At 37.3% G+C, this 22,128-nt stretch overlaps 1 protein-coding gene across 2 annotated transcripts in view; it reads left to right on the top strand.

The window, feature by feature from the left end:
• The window catches only part of Hace1 (HECT domain and ankyrin repeat containing E3 ubiquitin protein ligase 1), a 96,074-nt gene that overhangs the window by 35,689 nt on the left and 38,257 nt on the right, over window positions 1-22,128 (top strand). For both annotated transcript variants that reach the window (XM_050123949.1, XM_050123950.1), the window contains exons 7-11: window positions 421-503; window positions 8,651-8,747; window positions 8,911-9,012; window positions 9,951-10,057; window positions 14,189-14,339. In XM_050123949.1, the coding sequence (XP_049979906.1) occupies window positions 421-503; window positions 8,651-8,747; window positions 8,911-9,012; window positions 9,951-10,057; window positions 14,189-14,339 (540 nt within the window). The remainder of the gene's footprint in view (window positions 1-420; window positions 504-8,650; window positions 8,748-8,910; window positions 9,013-9,950; window positions 10,058-14,188; window positions 14,340-22,128) is intronic.

Genomic DNA, 22,128 nt, shown 5'->3' on the forward strand with positions numbered 1-22,128 from the left:
TTTAGTTTTAAAATTTAGATATTTAAAGGTGTCTTGTTTGCTAGCCTTATATATAGTTTTGCAACCTTAAATAATTACAAATAAAAATTCATTTCCTTGGTTTCACTAGTCACATTTCGAGTCACATGAGTAGTCATGTGACTGTTGACTGTCCTCTGATCGAGGGCCCCCAGGCAGGCACACTTTGTATCACATCGACAGTTCCACGTAGACTGTGGAGTACCTGAGTGTCATTGAGCTTTTTTTTTTTTTTTTTTTGTCATTGAGCTTATTCACCATCATACATCATGAGTCTGTACACTCATTTTCTTTTTAAAGCTTCAAACTGTGGGAAGAATTCTCCTTATATGGATTAAAGTTCTAATAATTGTGTCTTTTGTTTGACTTCTGTGGGTTTACTTTTAACCTTTTTCCTCCCAGACAGTGCAATGCTTGCTAGACAGTGGTGCTGATATTAACAGGCCGAATGTATCAGGAGCCACTCCATTGTACTTTGCTTGCAGGTACGATATTTTGTATTTTCAGACATGCTTCCCTTAATGAATGTCATGTTTCAACTATATTTTCACACATAAATATTTGTGTATGTTTTCTCAAACTCTTGTTTCCCTACAAATGCTTTGCTTTTATTTAGTATGATAAATACTGTTACTTAATTGCAGGAGAGAAAGCATTTTCTATTTATATCATTATTGCTATTTTGAGATACAATCTTACTCTGTAGGCCAGGGTTTAGAACTCACAATGTAGCTCATGGCTGGCCTCCAACTTTAGGTTCTCTTCCCCCAGCTTCTGTAATGCTGAGATTATAAATTTGAGCCATTTTGATCAGCATTTCAATTAATTGCCAGTGCTTTTATTTTATTAGTGGGAGCTGTTTTATTTACTTGAATAGTTCAGTTTTAGGACAGAATAGTAATCCAGTGAATTCCATATCTTATTAAGTACTTAGATCTGTTCCTTTGGGAAAAACTGTTGAATATGATTGGTATATGTTATGTGTTCTGTTTTTTTCGCTACTGTCTTGATTATTTTTCTTGACTTGGTCATTTGTTTCTTAACTTCTTAAAGGACTTTTAGAGGACTTGCCTAGCATGCACAAGGCTGTTCTTTCATCCCAAGCATCAGGGCAGTGAAAAAGCCGACCAAAACATCAACAACACAAAACAAATGCTGAAGAGTAATATAGTAATTATATACACACACTTGTTCCATACACATATGCCTGTATATATTTGTAATCTGTCATACAAAGGTAGTTTGCAGTTAGTAGCAGTGCAAAAAACTACTGTAATGGTTTTTTTTTTTGCTCTATAGTCCTATGGTTGTGTGTATGGATGTTTTGCCTGCATGTACACAACATGCATGCCTGTTGTCTGTGTAGCCTAGAAGGGTGTCTGATCTCCTTGAACTGGAGTCACAGATGGTTGCTAGCTGCTACAGGGATGCTGTGAATTGAACCTGCATCCTTTGCAAGAGCAGCAAGCATACTTATGTGCTAAACCATCTCCATTTTACTACAAGTTTATTTTTAACAGAAAGATGTGCCTTTTCTTGTTTCAATTGGTGTCTCTGATATTATCTTGATCAGACTGATACAGATCATCTATTCATTTTGATTTTATCAATTTTAATTATGTGTGTGTCCATTGTGGGTAAATATGCGTATTATAGGTGCCTGTGGAGGCCAGAAGAGGGTTTCAGATAGAAACTGAAACTGGAGCTTGAGTTAGAGGCAATTGTCACTGACCTGCTCTCCTGGAAACTACACTCAGGTCCTCTGCAGGAGCAGTACATACTTGTGACTGCTGAGCTTCTCTTCCTCCCTCTTTATTTGGGGCAGTTTACAAAGCACTGTAGTGATTCTTTCATGTATTTTTTTAAATTGTAGTCATATCATTTCTCTTCTTCCCGTCCCTCACTCCACTCTCTCCCATCCAACCCTACCTGTCCTCTCTCAAAATTAATGGCTTATTTTTTGATTGTTGTTATACACATACACACAGACACACACAAACACACACACACACACATTCTCACTCTCTCTCCCTTAAGTATGTAAGAATGACTTGTATGTGTATGATTTTTTTATTTAAATTATGTGAATTGTAAAACTTAGTGAAGCTGTTAAATTCAAGGGGCTTCTACATACAATAGCTTTTTGGATTTTGTTTTCTAGTTCACATCTGAGTTCAGTAGTCTCATATTCTTATGATTTGATTGATTGACTGATAGCTAATTCCATGATGATATGAATTTATGAAAGATACTAGCTTGAGTTTCTGTAATAATGTTATGCCATATATATATCTTATATAATATATAAATTAAAAATTTTGAACATTTTGTTTATTATTTTTATGTGTATGGGTGTTTTGACTATATGCATGTCTGACTGTATACCATGTACATGCAGTGTCCTTAGAGGCCAGAAGAGTGTGTTAGATCCTCTGGAACTGGAGTTACAGATGTTGTGACACATCGTTTGTGGATGCTGGAAATTGAACCTGGTTCCTCAGGAAGAGCAACCAGTGCTTTTAACTGCTGAGTCATTTCTCCAGCACATTTTCTTAAAAATTTTCCCATATTTTATCTTGGATGTTTATTTTTTGACTAGACATTCCTTTGAAGCTCCCAATTTAATTGTTCACAGGCTAATTACATTATTATAAAATCATCAGTTGTCCAGCATATAGCATCTTATCCTTTTCTTCATGTCTTTCTTGTGCCCCTTATTCTCCTACTTATTCAGTGCAGAAATCGGGTCATTATTTCTTAGTACTCTCCGACTCTGAACTTGGAACCTATTCTTAACAGCAAGCTCTTTAAAGTCTGCCTTCAAAGCATGTTTTGCATCTCTAGACTCTTTAAGCTACTTTCCTGTTGTTACCTCTCTCCTAGAGTACCGAGGAGTCTACCTAGTCTCCTTGACTCCACTTTTACTTCCCTTTAGTAATGTCTTTCTCAGCAAAGTGACCTTGTGGGAGAAAGAAGAGTAAGTTCTTGCCACCTTAGAACTTCTCAGTGCTTCTTTGTTGCATTTCAGATAAAACCTGCATTCTTTAGGCCCGTGAGACTTAACTCGGCTCTGCCCACTGTGCTTTGGCCATGCTGGTTCTCTTCGGGTTCTCTGAGTGCAAGTGTCCACTGTGTTTTTCTGCATGATGTTTTCCTGTTGTCTTTTGCTAGACGTTTTGTGTGGCTTCTTCCTTCATGCTACTGCTTTAACTGTTACTTGATTCCCCCCTCCAGCCTGCCTTTTTGTTTGAGTTAGAAGTGTGATCCAAGCTGGGCACAACCTTGTGATCCTTTTGTCTGCCTCCCTTGTGCTTGCTTAGACTATAGACGTGTATTGCCAAACCTGGTATCTTATTGTGCTCTTTGTTGCTGTGATAAAACACTGACCAAAAGCAATTTGGGAAAGAAAGGGTTTATTTGGCTTACATATGCTGGGTCACAAGTACATTGAGGAAAGCCAAAGCAAGAATTCAAGACAGGAATCTGGAGATTGATGCAGAGAATGTGGAAGAGCATTGCTTACTGGCTTGCTCTTCATGGCTTGCTCAGCCTGCTTTCATATGCCACCTAGGACCACCACCCCAGGGTGGTACTGCCTACAGTGAACTGTAGTACAGTTCAGCCTCTCGTATCAATTATTATTTTAAGAAGATGCCCTATAGACTTTCCTACAGCATATTTGATGGAGGCATTTTTCTTGGGGTTCCTCGTCTCCAAGAATTCTAACTTGTGTCAAGTTGACCAAAAAAAAAAAAAAAAAAAAAATTCCAGGATACCTGACTTTAACTTGCTTTTTGGAAAGCATAGTTATGGTCGATTTAAATAGATCCCAAATGATTGTCTGTTACAATCTCATAGTATTGCTTTCATAGCATTTTGTAATTTATGCCTACTTATTTACTGTTTGTAGTCTGTCTCAACTTCAGTGAAGGCAAAAAGAGTATTTCTTTTTACCTCTTTCTGTCTGATGCTTGTACAGTATTTTGTGCTTAGATGTTTAGTGGGTGCTTGTGAGTGAATCCCTCTGGTTACATACAAAACGATGAATTTAAAATAGTTAATACAATATTATTATGTGAAACTGGAATATTCATATAGCTAGCCTGAATATAAGAACATTGTTAAAAGATAGCTTTAAAAGTATTTATTCTTTTACTGTATTTATATCAAAGATTATTTTTAAAACTCAGTTGTGTGTGGTACTGGGAATTGAACCCAGGCACTTTTTGCCATACTAAGCCATTCTTAATTTTTATTTTAAAGAGAGGGTGTTGTTGTAATTGAGGCTGGTTTAGGACTTACTAAACATGGCCAGGTTGGACCCGGAACTCATGAGAGTCCTTCCACCTCAGCCAAATGCTCAGCATTATGGGCATGAACCAAGATGGCTATTAAGTTTTCATTTAGCACGCATTGTAGCTCTTTGAAAAAAGATAAGACATGAAATGAAAAAGGAATTTGTCATTGTAGGAAAATGATACATGAGGCACTAAACTGTATGGTGGCACCTGACTGTGTGTGTGAGCTACTGTCAGAGGAGAATGTTAAGTGTTTAATAAACTCCAGTGATTCTCCTTTCTCAGCTTCTCAAAAAATACCAGGGTTATAAGTCTGCATGCCTGGCTATTTACATAGGTGCTGGGGATTTGAAATCAGTTCCTCATGCTTGCCCAACATGCACTCCTAACTCACTGAGCCATCTCCCAGCTGTGAAGGTATGCTTTTAATTGTATTGTGGTTTCTACATTCTCAGGTATTTTCTCTATTTACAGATAACTTTTATTAGGAAAGTTAAGGTAAATTGGAGTATATATAGATAAGGTAGTAAGCTGTTGATGGCATTTTAGAGATCTTTGTGGAGTTACAAAGGTATAAGCTTCAGAGCATAGAGTGTAACTCCTGTCAACAATTCTCTTTTTAGTTAGAGAACTCAGAATCAGAATAGTATTTAAAATAACCTTTAAATTTAAATCTAAAAACTTATGGAATAGTAAATCTAGTTTCTGTTCATAAGCATCACCATTATTATACACTCTGGTGGGCGTTCTTAGACATTAAGATTGAAAGAGCCCAAAGGTAGAAAGCTGAAGGATTTTGAAAAACAAGTGTATAAACTACACTGTCATATCCTTGTGAAGAGTATTGTCCCAATCAGTATAAAAATGAGTCTGTCTATGGAGAGAGTGAGAGTACATTAGTTTTCTTTAATGGAGTGGCCCCTGCTTGGTTGACGACTGGACAGCCCCACCCAGAGGAAATGGGTGACCCACGTCAAAGTCAGTGGGTTATTGACAATTAGAAAAGAAAAGGGTAGGAAATTGCAGGGAAAGCTCTGGAAAGATTTAGAAGGAGGATAAGTATGAAATTATCAGAATTAATAAAAAATATTATGTATTTATAAAACTAGCCATAACTTTTATAAAGAATAATTGCCTATTCAGTAAGCTTCCCTAGTTATTTGGATTAAAAATTCTTTGTGGCCCCAAATAATTCTAAAATATAGTCAACTGTTCAAACTATCAGCTTCTAGGATAGAGGGGTGGGTGGGTAACTCAAAATACAGTGTAGTTTCCCCACTGAGGATTGTACTCCATTTGTATCTTAGCTATAGGGCATTACATATCATGCTGTGTGTTTCTGTGTATTTTAATGTATATAATTATAAAGCTGGGTGGATATAGTTTTAAAGTTGACAATTAAAACAAAATCTTAGCTGAGCATGTTAGTGCTGGTTTTTAGTTTTGGCAATCAGGAGGTAGAGGCAAGCGGAACTTCAAGGCTATCCTGGTCTACAAAGCATGCTCCAGTCCATGGAGGGTACAAAGTGAGACCCTGTGACACTCTTCACAACTCTGTGACTCTGTAGGTTAGTTGTAAACTGCTGCAGTTTTACATAAGTGGCATTGGGCATTAATTGTGCTCTTTACAGTTTGTATGCTGTAAACAACTGCGTCTTGTTTTTAATCTAGTTTGGAAATAAATGGACTGTCCCTTCATTGGAGGTGTGAGCTTCAGGTAGTTTCAGAGAGCCAGCTTTCTCGAAATGTTGTACTGGCATTTTTTTTTTTGTGCTAAATATTCTTTTTTAAAAAAAATTCATAATTTTCTTTACAAAAAGATGCAAAAAGTGTATTTTGCCTGCATGTGTGTCTTTATATTGTGTGAGTGCCTGGCGCTCACATGGGTCAGAAGAGAGCATTAGATTTTCTGGAACTCAAGTAACAGATGGCTGTGTACTACCCTGTGGGTCTTGGGAACCAAACCTTGGTCTTCTACAAGAGTAGCAAATACTCTTAACTGCTGAGCCATCTCTGCAGCCCCAGGACTTATTATACTTTTAATTTTATGTGTGTGTGTGTGTGTGTGTGTGTGTGTGTGTGTGTGTGTCTGTCTGTCTGTCTGTCTGTCTCTCTCTCTGTGTGTGTAGCATCTGAGTGCTAGTACCCACAGGTGCCGTAGGCATTGGATAACCCTAGTGTTGGAGTTTCAGGTATTTGTGAACCATCTGACATGGGTGTGCTGGGAGTTGAGCTCAGATACTCTTAACCACTAAGCTGTCTCTCCAGCCCTCATGCTAATAATTGGTTTTGCTGTATGCGACAAAAAATGTTTATGTGGAGGCTTTATGAAACAAAAAGATGGATGTATCTACTATTTAACTGTTGGTCTTGAGCAATTGCATTTACTCTTGAAACATTGGGTGAACCGTTTCAGAAGAGACTTTAGACAGATTAGATTAAGCACAGTTGATTTGCACAGAGAGCAAGCACTTCATAAACTGGATAGTACTCAAACCAGAAGTGGTTCAGAGAGCTCTGTGCTAGCAGTGTCTGAACAGTGAGCTCTTAGGCTAAATGTGAATGATGGCCTGAGTGGTGGCAGCAGTGCTTCGGGCTTATTTGAGCAGGATTTGATGGATTGGCTGCCTATGATTGGCTGAAACTTAATCTGTGAACATAGGAGTAAAACCCTTAGTTTGTCCCACTCACCACACGGATGAGGAGTTTCCTGCTTACCAGGGAGCCAACACTTGATTATGCAGCGGCCGTCAGTTGAATGTCTTCTAAGTCAGTTTTTACACCATCTACCGAGTAACAGTGCCTGTTCCTACAAGTTGTGGGCTCAGTTCTAGTTGAATCTCTGCACTTTAGGTACTTGGAGCAAGTCTCATCCTCTGCAGTTTCTGAACGACTGCCAGCGGGGCTTCCTTGAACTCCCTCCTTGGATCTGACTAATTTGCTAGAGTGGCTCATAGAACTCAGGGAAATACTGTGCCACCATTATTAGATTAGGAAGGGTATTTAAGGGTTACAAGTAAGCACCAGACACAGAGACCCGTTGGGCAAGGTCTAGAAGGCTCTCAAATGTAGGCGCTTTTTGTCTTGAAGAATTGAGATGCATTGTCCTGGGGAGCTGGGGACGTCTTAGTCACAGTACTTCAACGCTGGCTCTTCTCAGCTAACCAGAAGTTCTCCAAGACCCAGTTTTGTTTTTTAACTTCATTTTGTTAGCATGATTAAAATGTGGACAATTGTTCAGAATTGTTATTGGGCCAAAAAAGGGGTGTGACTTAATATATTAGGACAGAGTGTCAAACCCAGCAGAGTATTTCTCTTCAGAGTCTTCATGACCTTTTGGGAAGCATTCCTTTCTCTTAGGTAACAGGCAGGGCACCTTCTGAAAAGGGGATCCTCTCTTGGATCCTTACACAGGAAGAGCAAAAACATGTCAGAGAAGTTTCTGTGAGTCACTTAGGGAAGTTTGCTTGAGCGAAACAAGGAATATTGAGGAGGGGCAGGAAAGTACTAGAGAGGTTTTGGTCTCAACATTCTAACAAAAATTGCCTCTGAGTTGATTGTTCCAAAGCTACTTCAAGAATCAAGGCCAGAAAACCTAGTACACTAACCTTACTTTCTACTTATTTAAGATATAACAAGGAATTATATAAGAACTAGGAAGCGTGGATGAGCACAAATACACACACACACACACACCCTATCACATCTGAGTATTTGTTATGAGCCGCGCACTCTTATTTGCTTATTTATTGTTAGGTTGCAGTTCGTTGCCCAGGAGCTCAAGTACAGGGACAGCTTTCAGGCTAATGCTGTCACAGTTACATCCCTGGAGCCCTAGGACTAGATGATACTTATCACCTCAGGTATTCTAGGAAGTTGTGTTAGGTTTCTACTTGTTATTCCCTATCATTCATTCTTTAGTGCTTATTTATCGAGTGTGTGAAATACTAAGTTAAAGCTTACAGTATAATTTATAGAATGTGATGTGTACATGTTATAAGCCGACTACCATCTTGGTACTATTGAACAAGCCTACTATTTAGATATTGATGGTTCAGGGGCTGGAGAGATGGCAGAGCAATTAAGAGCACTCGTTCTCGCAGAGGACCAATGTTCATTTCTCAGCACTCAACCTGGGGACAGATAGCCATCTGTAGCTCCAGTTCCAAGGATCTGACTTCCTCTTGACCTCTGAGGGCACAAGACACATACATACATAGTGCAAATATATCCACGCAGGGGAAACATACATATAAAATAAATAAATGATCTAATTTATGGAGAAAAGTTAGATTAAAAACTTAGATTTTTAATTTGGTTCTATTTCTATACAGTCATGGTCAGAGAGATACTGCACAGATTCTTCTATTACGAGGAGCCAAATATTTACCAGATAAAAATGGAGTAACCCCTCTAGATTTATGTGTACAGGTATGTTTTTAATATATTATGCTGAGACCATTTATCTTAGAAATTATAAATTATTAAATTATGTTTTACGTAAATGAGAGTACATATGTTTAGCCTGCAAAAACTGTATTATTCAAAAATCTCTTTGTTTTTAAACCTGAATAATCATTACTCTTGTTTTTAGGGTGGATATGGAGAGACTTGTGAAGTATTAATTCAGTATCACCCGAGGCTTTTCCAGACTATTGTTCAAATGACACAGAATGAAGACCTTCGGGAAAACATGGTAGCATAAGCTTGCTAATAGGTTGTAAATGAATAATAATAATTCTGTTGTCATGATTGTTTTAGTGACTTGAGTTTGTTGTACATTATGAAGCTATGAATTATAGTTAGCCCTTGGTATTTGGGGATTCTGCAGCCCCAAATCAACCAATTGTTGATTAAAAATACTATAATTAAACATGGACACACCTTTTGTCATTATTCCCTAAAGAATATAGTATAACTATTTACATAGCACTTATATTTTATTAGGCAGGATAAGTTATGTGAAGCTGATTTTAAGTTTATAAGAGAATATGCATTGAATAGATTCACTTGCTCTGTCTTCTTACATAGAGTCCTTGAGCATCTGCAGGTTTTGGGTACTAGGGACAAATTAGAATTGGTTACCAGTAATATTGAGGTGTAACTGTGTATAATACTGTATCTTGTCTGATATTTGCCCCTCTGCATCATCTGGCTGGCTCTTTGGTCTCTTCCTCATGGATAGAGGAAAGAAATGTAGTGTCTGGTGACCACTGTTCACTGAGCTCCTTTTCCTATTGTTTTGTGGTCCCAGGGCATGAACCCAGGGCCCAACTTCATTGTCCTGCTGAGCTACATCCCCAGCCCCAACCTCAGTATTTTCAGTAGGAATAGTCTTAGGAAAGTTGGAGAGTTGGAAACCTTCATAAACATTAGAAGTTTAGAATTAAATTTCCACATACATACTTTATTTCCTATGTGTATGTATCTCTTTACCTGGATAATTTTGAAGATATTGTCATCTTTTTCTATATTGACTCTTAAGTTTATGTAAAGCAAAATAACGGTAAAGTTCCTGACTTTAGTTAGCTGGCTTCAAGGCATTTATAAAACTAATATGTGTACATTTTGATAGAATTTAATGGATCACTTACTGTGTAATCACTTTTTTTTTTTAAATTGATATAAAACCAGTTACGGCAAGTTCTGGAGCATTTGTCTCAGCAGAGTGAAAGCCAGTACCTAAAGATTCTGACAAGCCTTGCTGAAGTAGCTACAACAAATGGTCATAAGCTGCTTAGGTGAGCATTTCCGTAAATCAGTACTTAGCAGTGTCTGTCTGTTTCATCTCCGGAATAATTAGATACTGTCTGTCATTGGGGAGGTGTTAATTTTTTTGCTGACTTACTGTATTAGTTTACTTTTCTAAACTATGATAAACAAAAACATCATGTCTTTGGCAACTCAGAGAAGGGCTTATTTGGCTTAAGGTTACAGAGTTCATCACGGCAGGAAAGCATGGCAGCCAGCAGCAGATGAGGGCTCACCTCTTGACTGGAAAGCAGGAAGCAGAGGGCAGGCTCTAAATGGTGAGCACTCTTAGACTCTCAGATCCCCCTCCAGGGCAGTAGTAACATAACCTCCTCCAACAAGACCACACCTCCTGAGCTTCTCCGAGTGCCTCCAATGTCAGACCAAGCATTCCAACACTGAGACCAGGGGGACACCTCATTCATACCACACACATTGACTGGTTTTTGTTTTGTTTAAAAAGGCTGCCTAACTATTCAGCCCTTAGTAGTCAAGAGACTTTTTAAAGAAACCTAGAGCATGTTAATGGGAATTTTGGCATATGTGTATTGAATTTAATCCATATTTTGGGTGTGGTCATACTTCCTTTTGGTCCAGGCAGTTGGGAGCTGGAAATTGGAGGACCAGGAATTCAAGGTAATCCTCAGCTACACAGTTTGTGACCAGTTTGGGCTACATGAGAAAATAGTTCAGGGAAGTGAATCTCTGACTTATAAAATTGGGCACATCCACTGTTCAACCTTTCAGTATTCCTTCATGATTCATTATCAAGTTTTTTTATTTTTCCCTGTGCTTTCCTTCTCCCTAGTTCAGGTCTTTATTCTTCATAGAAGATAACATGGTTTTAATAACTCATTGCTTATTGGGAGCTACTGAGTACCACCCTCACCACTCTCTCAGAGTTCAGAATTGGAATTCTATGACAAGCAAAAACTGGCTTGGGAACAGGGTCTGAGGGGTAGAACAAACTGACTGACTTAGGCGCGTTTTGCCTGCAAGTTTCTAGGGGGAAGATAAAAGAAGGGAAAAGAAGCATAAGGGTAAGGGCAAAGCATCATAAGGCAGAAAGGCAAGGCATCAGGCATAAGGGTAAAAAGGGCAAAGCATAAGGTTAAGGGATAGGGCGGTCAGAAGGGTAAGGGATAAGGGCTAAAAGAGGGCATAAGGACATCAGGCATAAAGGGGTAAAAAAGGTAAGAGGTGATCTCCATAAAACTTTCAGTTTATATAGGCATACAGACCAGTTAGCGAACCCACAGGTGGTAACAATAGCATGCATTTTCACAGAGTCACAAGAAACCGGTGAATGTGGCAAGTAGGCACCTTATGTCTCAGAGGGGGTGTGGATGTGAATTTCCCCTGCAGTTGGGAACATATTGTTGGTAGCTATACTAACCTGTGGGCTTGATTTGCTTTATCATCTAGCTGGTTGAGACAAAAGGAATCTCTTCTAGGGACCCTACTTTTAAATCCAGCAGGGTGCCCAGGTGAGAATTTTTCTCTCTGAAGCTAGTTTTAGCTTCTCAGGCCTTTTCACTGTATAAACAGTTAATTTCCTGGGCTATGATCTTATGTTAGTTGAAAGGTAAATACAGATTTATTAGTAGCCTATTAAGTCAGAGCAGAAGACCAGTATGTTATACCTTCCTGAGTCTGCTGTTAGAGCACACGTTACCTCCTGTATGAGGCTCCTTTCTTTCAGTGACTTCTGTCAATAAAGAAAGTTTGTGAGGGACTATTTTTATGTAGATTTTGGCTATGAGAATGAGGACTTGACTGAATCCTTTTCACACCATGGCTTCATGGTGTGGGGGGAGGTATCCAGTTGCCCTACAGGAAAAGTCGATTTATACACTGTTGGGGTATTATAGAAGGGAGAAATGCTATGATTTCACAAGGTTTTTACAGAATTGACAGCGACTTATCCAAAGGACAGACGTCCTCATAGCTCTGCAAAAATGGTTCTCCAGGTAGAGTGTCCTTCTCGTGGATAGTCCAATGGGGCCATCAACTTTACATTTACTGTGTAATACTTGTGGGCTCACCACAATTGCTAGATCTAAGGAATTAAGCTTTATATCGCTTGAGTTTTATTTGTAACTTATGTATATGCTGTATTTCTCTGTATGTGATTAGCCAGTTCAGTTAGGAGAATAGGCAACTATTACCAAGTACTTAGTGTGGTTTTTAGTGGATGGATTTGACCCTCTTCTAGTTTGGATGTATTTTTCTATGCATTTCACTGTCACTAATCATTTCAACAGTGACCGTTTGTGATAACCTTTCGTCTCCATAGTTGCTGCTGAACCTTTCTCTTTCCAGCATCATGCAGAGTCTATAAAAGATATGAATATAAAGCTACATTGTAAGGTTTACTGCTATTCATGTTCCATTCTTCCTGGGGACTTTTATGTACCTAAGATGAAAGTCTTTCTGCCCTAACGCCTGCCTTCTTTTTCTAGAGAGGGTTTTGCTATGTAGCACAGGCCGGCTTTGAACCTGTTATCCTGTTTCATGGTCAGGAGTGGGAATACATTTGGGAGCTACTTATTCCCGGCTACTGCCTGTGCTCCTCTGCTCTTGACTGGAAAGGCCTTCTGCTAATTCATATGACCAGTATCACCATCTCGCTTGTTTGCTTTTCCTCATTGCTTTCCATACTCTTTTGGAATCACATTTAGATTCATTATCTGTAAGATTCATTGAAGCTAAGATTTCCATAATGTACTCCTCTCACTTTTTTTAGTTATTCCTACTAATTCATCTATTTGTTGAAATCTAAGATTTAAGAAAGGCTAATTAAAACATAGTACATAAAAGGTGAAGGGGGCTGAATAGGGGCTGTGTTTGATCAAAAAGCATATTATATGCATATATGAAATTCTGAATAAAAAGCATATGTAGTTATTTCCATTCAGCTCCTTTATTATAATGAGCTATAATTTATGACTATTAAAATCATATTAAAAAAAAAACAACAAAAAAGCCCCAAAAACATGGTCTGTGAATTTTGAGGTCAGCCGGGTTCAGATATAAGCCCATAAGTTCAGACATACTGTTACTAATTGTAATCTCAGCAGTGAACTTTTTGGCACTCCCTTCATTGTTACCAGTACATCTGTTGCATATTTTTGAGTACCTGCTGTTTACCAGGCCAACTGTTAGCTGATTATGAATAAAACAGATGATCTGTCTCCCTATAATGAATTTATAGTTTAGTTGAAATTTTATTCCATTTTTTAAAAGTCGGTGTTAGAAAGAACTGGACTAAATATACACTGCGAAGACAGTAAACTTGATGAGTAAATTTGTACAAAAGCATTCTCTTCTGCTCAAAAGTTATGTAACCTTTTGCTTTTTTTTTCACAGTAGTTATAGAAGATGACTGGTGTTATATATTTCAAAATAAATCCACTTTCAGAACACAGTCTTACTGTGATACTCAGTATGTTTTCATATTAGCTGAATTGGTCTTTGATTTTTATGGTGGATGATATTTACAGTGTTTATATAGTTATAAGACAATTCATTATATAGGTTAGACCTGATGCAGATGATTGGTAATATTAACATACAATTTGTGAATGTCTCATGTGAATATTTCATTACTGCTATTCTGAAGGAATACAGGGGTGTGGATAGAATGATGGGGCTTCAACCACTGAGTTAAGATGGTTGTATTGTGCATTGACCTAGAATATAGTATTTATACTATTGCTTCTCTTGGAAGTATTTTCAGAGTTGTAAACAATTGGTTGAATTTATAAATATAGTTCTAGAAGTGAACAGTTTGCCTTAAAGTTTATATCCAAAGATTCCATCTATTCTGTGAGGGTCATTTTCTTCATAGTTTATGCTATGATCTTTGGTTATATTCTGGGTGCTAAATGATTAGAAATCTACTTATTTGTAACACTATATTTAATGGTATATATTAATACATATTAATATATTTTTGTTCCGCAAACCCTTCTGTTTTCTAGAATGGTAGGAAATTATCTTACCACAGACAATTCATGAAACAGATGGTTAGTGGGCTAAATCTGCTTTCAGATATGTATTTGAAGATGATTGTGTTTGACTCCACCTAATCTTTTATGTTTTAACTTTTTCATTTTCAGTTTATCTAGCAATTATGATGCTCAGATGAAGAGCCTTCTAAGGATTGTGAGGATATTTTGTCATGTCTTTCGAATTGGCCCCTCATCTCCCAGTAATGGAATCGATATGGGCTACAATGGGAATAAAACTCCAAGAAGCCAAGTGTTCAAGGTCAGAGAAGTAGTTGTTAGGAAGGGAGATGTAAAGAGATGACTCTAACACAGCATGCATTCGTTAATGAAAACCTCAAGGACAGGATGTTTTTGCTTCATAACTTGGTCACATACTTTTCTTCTCATCTCAGTTTAATGAACAGGATTTCATTGGTAAGGTTTTTATATTTTTCTTACACATATATTGATCCTATTAGTGTTTTTAAGGATAAAGATATTTAGTACCAAAGTATGTGCACTGAATTTCAGATTTGCTTTTTATTTTGTGTGGTATTATATATTGAAGCAATGACCATCTAAATGTGGTGCAAGTATGTGACTTACTGAGTTAATCCTAGCTTATGTTTACTTTTGACTTGGAGACAGGACCTCATTAAGTTGATCAGACTAACCTGGTCCTTGTTCTGTAGCTCAGGCAGGACTTGACCTCTCCATCATATCCCAAGTAGCTGGGATTACAAATTATAGCCTCCAGATCTAGCTCAAATGATGAGCTTTAAATGCATAATATAAGCTATCATTTTTAAAGTGTCTTACTAGAAGATAAAATAATCTGGTTTTGTTCAGTTTTATTATGTATATGCTGTGTGTTTGTGTCTGTTATGTATTTTAGAAGAAATGCTACTAAAAAAAAAAGATTTGTTTATTTATTATGTATACAGTGTTCTGCCTGCATGTGTTCCTGCATGCCAGAAGAGGGCACCAGATCTCATAGATGGTTGTGAGCCAACATGGTTGAACACAACATGGGGAATTGAACTCAGGACCTCTGGAAGAGCAGCCAGCCAGAGCTCTTAACCTCTGAGCAATCTCTTTAACTTCACTACATTTTCTTAATAGTTCTGTTAACAATTTCGGGGATCACTTTAACAAAGAGTGGTTGGTTTTTTTTTTTAATGATTTATTTATGATTTTTTCTTTCCCCTTTCTCTTCCATGCTTGGTAGCTGTCCCTTTTGCTGCCTNAACCTCTGAGCAATCTCTTTAACTTCACTACATTTTCTTAATAGTTCTGTTAACAATTTCGGGGATCACTTTAACAAAGAGTGTTTGGTTTTTTTTTTTTAATGATTTATTTATTTATTTATTTATTTATTTATTTTGCCTGCATGTATGTCTTTTTGAAGGTGTTGGATCTCTTGAAATGGAGTTACAGACAGTTGTGAGTTGCCATGTTGGTGCTGGGAACCTGGGTCTTCTGGAAGAGCAGTCAGTGGTCTTAACCACTGAGCCATCTCTGCAGTTGTATTTAGGATTTTAAAAGAATACTTTACATTACTTTGGCTGCCTTTCCTTTTATTTTTTTTAAAGATTTATTTATTTTATATGAGTGCTTTATCTGCATGTATACCTTTATGCCAGAAGAGGGCATCAGGTTCCACCGTAGATGGATGTGAGTCACCATTGTGGTTGTTGGGAATTGAACTGAGGACCTCTGGAAGAACAGCCAGTGATTTAACTTCTGAGCCATCTCTCCAGGCTCCTAGGCTCTCTTTTCTAATTCAAGCATACATGTCATTGTTGTTACCCATGTCAAATTATAAGTTTATGAATTAACTGACTATATTGTTATTAATTTCTTATATAAATTTAGAAAAGATCATGGATTTGATCCTCAGCACATCAAAAAAATAAACAAGTAGTAACAACAACAAAAACGCATAAAAAAGCATGTCTGTGCACAGCAGTGTTCTACTATGAGTCACACTCCATGCCTTTTATTTATTATGATTTTTAAGGCTAGTCTTCTTTTTTCTTTCTTTTGGTTTTTTTGAAACAGTGTTTTCCTGTAGCTTTGGAGCCTGTCCTGGAACTAGCTCTTGTAAATCAGGCTGGCCTTGAACTCACAGAGATCCGTCTGCCTCTGCCTTCCAAGTTCTGGCATCAAAGGCGTTTGCCACCACCGCCTGGCAGTGGTAGTCTTTCTTAAGAGGTTTCTGTGTTATAAAATTTACTTTTGAGGTTCATGAAGACATTCTTGCAACGGTCTTTAGGTTATTGCTCCAAATAGTAATAATTTTTTTTATGTTGTATCACTACTTGAAAAGGTTTACTGTTTATAAAACAAGTCTGAACAAATGTTATATGTTAAATAATTCTGATCTGTCTTACATGAAATTTTGACATACTTAGATAAGTGGTTTGCAGGTGTTTTTGATACTTCATAAAAATTATTTGTGTATTATTGTTGGATAATGTGTGTATTTGAATGCATCCTTGTGGAAGTCAAAAGGCAACTCTTTTGTTTCCACCTTGCTGTGGGTTCTGGGCATTGAGCTTATGAAGCAAACACTTTACCTGCTGAGCCATCTTGCTGGCCAAATCTGTACTCTTGAGTGCTAAGACTGGGTGTGAGAGCCTGTAGAGAGGAATGTCTAAGTGTCTATCTGTACGTTTCCTCCTTCCCACTTTTTGAAATCAGAACAGAAAATATAATTTTGGTCTATACATATGGTTCCTTTTTACATATTTGATTTTTTTTCGTTACTCTCTCTCTTGTGCCACCTTCTGGAAGAAGGAAATAAGCATTTTTTAATTCAGATTGACTTTCAATGTGCTGCTTCCTTTAGTTAGGATTGACAGTTTACTATTTCTGTAACATACCGACCCGAGTGAATGATCTGCTCTTTTGTCAGTGCTGTGTTAAGTGAGTTGCTCCACATCATATCCTATGGAGTTCCTACTGTATTCTGGTATGGCTCACTGTGTTAGGACAGTTTCTACCCCTGATTTCACTTTCTACTCTTGTGTAATGATAAAAAGAAAATCCTAGTAGGTATAGGCAATGATCATTGTTCTCAGTATTGATTTTTTCATTATTCTTGAAATCTGAGTTTCTCTTGCTAATTGACTCTGTAAGCATATACATAATACTTGGTTTAATGCTAGTTTTCTACATAGTAGAGGTTCAACTGTAAAAAAGTATGCTAAATATGTTGTTTCCCACCTTGTCTCTTTTCAGTGTTTTAAATACATGACCTCACATATGCTAGATGACATTTTTTTCTTTGTTTAATGAAATCCAGACTTTGTGTTTTGTCATATTTATGGGCTTTCTTTCCTTTTATTTTTATTTTGCTGTAGTGAACTCAGCACCTTATAGTTTAGGCAAGTGCTCTATCATTGATCTATATGCTGATTGTTTAATTTTTTAAAATATTTTTTCATACAATGTTTTGATCATGTTGCCTCCCAGATCCCCCACCTCCCTAGCCACCAACCTTATGTTCATTATCTTATTTCTTCCTCCATCTTCTCCCTCTTTCTCAAATGAAAACCAATAAATGAATAAGACAAAACATTATAGAACAAAACCAAAAAGGTCCCCTACCTCCCCAAAACAAAAGCATAACGAAGTTTGTTGATTGTTGATCAACTCCTTCTGGTCATGGGGCCTGTCCTGAAGTGTGGTTGATAAGTGTCTTAGTTGGGTTTTTATTATTGTAAAGAGACACCATGACCATGGTAACTTTTTATAAAGTAAGACACTTAATTAGAATGGCTCACTTACAGTTTCAGAGGTCCAGCCAGTTATCATCATGCTGGTGATACATATGGTGATGGCAGGCAGAAGTGGTACAGGAAAAATAGCCAAGATTCCTACCTTTTAAAGGCAACAGGAAGTCGACTAAAAGTCACAGTGTTAGAAGCCTAAGCAGTAGTGATCCCAAAGTCTGTCCCCACAGTGATAACACTTCCACATATAGAAATTAAGTATTAACTATTAAAATTTCTCTTAGTCTTTTTACAGCTTTATGAATGAACTTTGGCATCTTTGAGTGATGGGAAATCATGTAGTTTCTTGTGTGTAAAGATAAAGTATAAACTGTATGTTGCTATCCAACTTCATATGACATTCATTGTGGGGTTGTCAAGTTGTAACCTCGGCATTGCTGATCCGCTGTAGTGTTAGACTGGAAACTAAATTCTGTCTGAGGCAGCACTTGATTCCTACTTGCAGTCTCTTAATCGTGTACACTGGCATGTCACTTCATTGTTAGGATTAAGCAGTGGCCTTCCGTTAGGACTGAGTGTGTTTCTAGGCGATTAGTAGTTATCGGATTCATTTTGAAGGCCTTTAAGTTAATCTTAACACTTCACCATTCTTTCAGTGTCTAGCAACTTTGCAGTAGTTGAGAGAGAATTTTGTTTTTGTTGTTGGACCAGTGAGCTTAGGGAAGAGAGTTAGGTTTCTTATGTGTTGTTGTTCCCCTCTCTTCCTATGAATAGTAAGTTGCGACTTTTAATAGTTTCATAGAATTGCAACCTAGAAAAAGATTCTCAGAAGCCATTTTTTTTGGTTGTAGCATTTGACGTTATCTATTTGATAACAGGATTTGAAAGTGCTATGATAGTCATTAAGTTTTCCCGTCAGATTTCGATTTCACTTTAGCCTATCTTGAGATTTAAAAAAAGTTTCCCGTTAAGCTTAGAGTTATGTATATGTCATATATAATGTGTAATATTCTTAGTGTATACTTTAAAGTTGTTTGTGATTCACATGATTATGTCATATCACTATTGTGTGTGTAGAAATTTTTTTTTCTTTTTGTTTTGTTTTGTTTTTCGAGACAGGGTTTCTCTGTGGCTTTGGTTCCTGTCCTGGAACTAGCTCTTGTAGACCAGGCTGGTCTCGAACTAACAGAGATCCGCCTGCCTCTGCCTCCCAAGTGCTGGGATTAAAGGCATGCGCCACCACCGCCCGGCGTGTGTGTAGAAATGTAATTTTGTGGTTGTGAATTCTCAGTTTATGAGGTGAGCAGTTATTTTGATAATGCTTGATATTCTTGTTATCATTGATTAATTTTTTTCTTTTAAAATTTTTTTTATATGTATGGATGTTTTGTCTGCACATATGTCTGTGTACCACACACATACCTGGCACACACAGAGTGCAGTAGAGGGTGTTGGATCCTCTGGAACTGGGGTTGCAGATATCTGAGTCATTATGTGGGTGCTGGGAACTGAACCTGAATCCTCTTTACTTCTGCCAGTGCTCTTACCTGCTGAGCTAGCTCAATAGCACCAGCTCATCGTTTTCAGTAGCAGCTGGTTTATACACTTTGTATCCAGTTTATTTTATTATCCATAAGTAAGTGTTGCAAGCCCCATAGCTGTGGGATGCAGTAGTTCACTTACTTCACTATGCTACAAGACATGTGGTGTACCAAAGAGCTTCACTCAGTTCAGTACTTTACTTGTGATTTATTAGAGTTGGAGAGTCATTATTTCCACAGTGTTCACTCTTGTGACTAACAAGTGACTTCTCTTTTTAGATAATTCCTTAGGTAAAGTCCTGTCTGGGATGGGATTTGGCTTTATTGTGTGTATGACCTAAATACAGTAAGATGATACAAAGGGGGAAAGAATAACAAAAATAGAAAACCACCAAATTATTTTATTTTTTCTTCCATTTAAAAAAAATTCTAGTTTTTCCTTTTAATATTTTTGCCATGATCATTTGATTAGAGGCCAGTTACCCTTTTCTTTTCTTGCAGCACTTGACAGATCCCTGTTTTTCCACTCAGAAGTTCCGTTCTGCAGGAAAATTAAGTAGTTTTCTGACATAATGAGACTACATAGGTAGTTTGATGTTTGATCTTGGATTGTGATGAGAATTCTAAGATATTTCCAGTGGCAGTCTCATGTTTGTGTCAGCTGATTCGTTCTTAATCATTGGGGATCCTAAGTCTTCCATCTATAAGGCTAAGTGTTGAAAACCCAGCCTTCTAGGTAAGAGGGTACGCATTTCAGCTTTATTGAAGGTAAAATTAATTTTGTTAAAAAGAAGATACTTAGGTTTCTTTAGTACCTGGAGTATAGTATTTATTGAGTCAGTGAATTAGACTTTTGTTCAGTGCAGTTCTTATAACTTAATTTTGATTTTTTTAATGTACAAAAATAGGAATGAGTTAATTATTTGCAAATTCAGTAAGTAAAATTCTCAGCTTAGAGAAAGCTGAAGAAAAGCAAGAAGGGAGTTGTGGTGAGGGTATTGTTATTAATAGATATTGTGAAGCTTTTCTTGGCAGAACAGGCTGTTTAAACATTTTCTGAGATTGGAAATATGGCTGTTTAGTCTCTTTCCTGAAGTCAAGATGACTTAGTTGTTACTTTTTAGGTGAGGTATTTTAAGGTAGGTCTTTCTTAAATGCTCGGTCCACTTTGTAGTATCTGTAATTATTCAGTGTTCAAAGTAAGATTAAATGTTCACTTGGAGAAAGACAGCTAATTGTTTTTTAGACAGGGCTTCTCTGTGTAGTCCTGGCTCTTCTGGAACTCACTCCATAGTTCCTTGCTTGGAACTCAGAGAGATCCACCTGCCTCTGCTTCCCGAGTGCTGGGATTAAATGCAGCATGTGCCACCATCACCTGACTACAGCTAATTCATAATAGGAGTATTTAACATCATGCATGCTATGACGGGCTGTTACCCTGTACTCCCTTCCAGTAGTTGGGAATGTGGATTTTTGTGCACTTTATAAACTAATTGTTATAGGTCATTTATATTTCACCTCTGGTATTTGTTCTGTGATGACATGGTTTAAACAATAAAATGTATATATGATTATCTCAAAGATAGGCATTCACTCTTCTCAGCAGGAATATTTGGTATTTAGAAGTAAGATTCAGTTTATCTCCAGCTCCTTTTTGCCTTAATCTCACGCACTTGAGAAGTGAATGCAGGAGAATCTGGAGTTCAAGGTTGCCTTGGTTACGTTGGTAGATTGAAGCTGTCCCAGGACTCTGTTTTAAAATTTAGAAAAAGGAGAACAACAACAATAATAATTTGCTAAGGACTAGGTGGAGATGCAGAATAGTATAGTGTATGCTTAGTGTGCTTGAGGTCCTAGGTTTGATTGCTGACAGTGGGGAAATTCCCACAATATTCTAGTCTGTCCGTTTTCCTTTAGTGGTGAACACACATTTTAAAATTTTATTACACTTTTTATTGTATATTCACACATATGTGCATGTATCGTGTGTGTGTTAAGGTTTGTGTGTAGAGATCAGAAGACAGCCTTCACAGTCAGTTCTCTCCTTCATATGTGTCCTAGGGATTGCATGCATGTTGTCAGGCTTGGTGGCAAGTGGCTTAATTTGCTGAGCCATCTTCTTGTCCTCCTTGATAGTTCAGTCATTATATTTCTTGTCTTAAAAATTACTGGTTATTGGGGCTAGACAGATGACTCAGCAGTTAAGAGCAGGAGATTCAGGTTCAATTTGCAGCACCCATATGGTGGTTAACAATCATTTGTGAGTCCAGTCCCAGGGGATCTGATGACCTCTTCTGGCTTCACTGGGCACTGCATACACATACCACACCAAAGTAACAGGATAATTCTAAAAATTACTAATTATTAGAAGTGGATATTTTAATAGACATCTGTAGTATGTCCCACTTTGTAATTTCATATTATAAATTATAAAAATGTAGGAATGCTTTTCAAGAAGCACCATGAATGGTTCATTAGTTCTGTTAAATTTTCAGGTTTTTAAATTTAAATAATGTTTTTGTTTGAGAGGTGCTGACATCATGATAATCAATGTTAAGCGATTATGAAAGTAATAAGTAGCTTAAATATGTATTTGAAAATGAGTGAGTGCTTACAAATCTTTGTTAGATCTTACTTTCCTTTTCTAAAGGAATAATACACATACAAGTTTAATTTATTTAACATATGTGTACTTTTATTACTATTAAGCTCCCCAAGTCATATAGATGTAGGAATATAAAAGTACCTGGAATAAATTTCTTATCCTCTCTATCTGGATGTGAGGTTTTAG

The sequence above is a fragment of the Alexandromys fortis genome, unplaced genomic scaffold (genome assembly GCF_014885135.2).
Source record: "Alexandromys fortis isolate MF-2015 unplaced genomic scaffold, M_Fortis_MF-2015_v1.1 scaffold_211, whole genome shotgun sequence".
Lineage (NCBI taxonomy): Eukaryota > Metazoa > Chordata > Mammalia > Rodentia > Cricetidae > Alexandromys > Alexandromys fortis.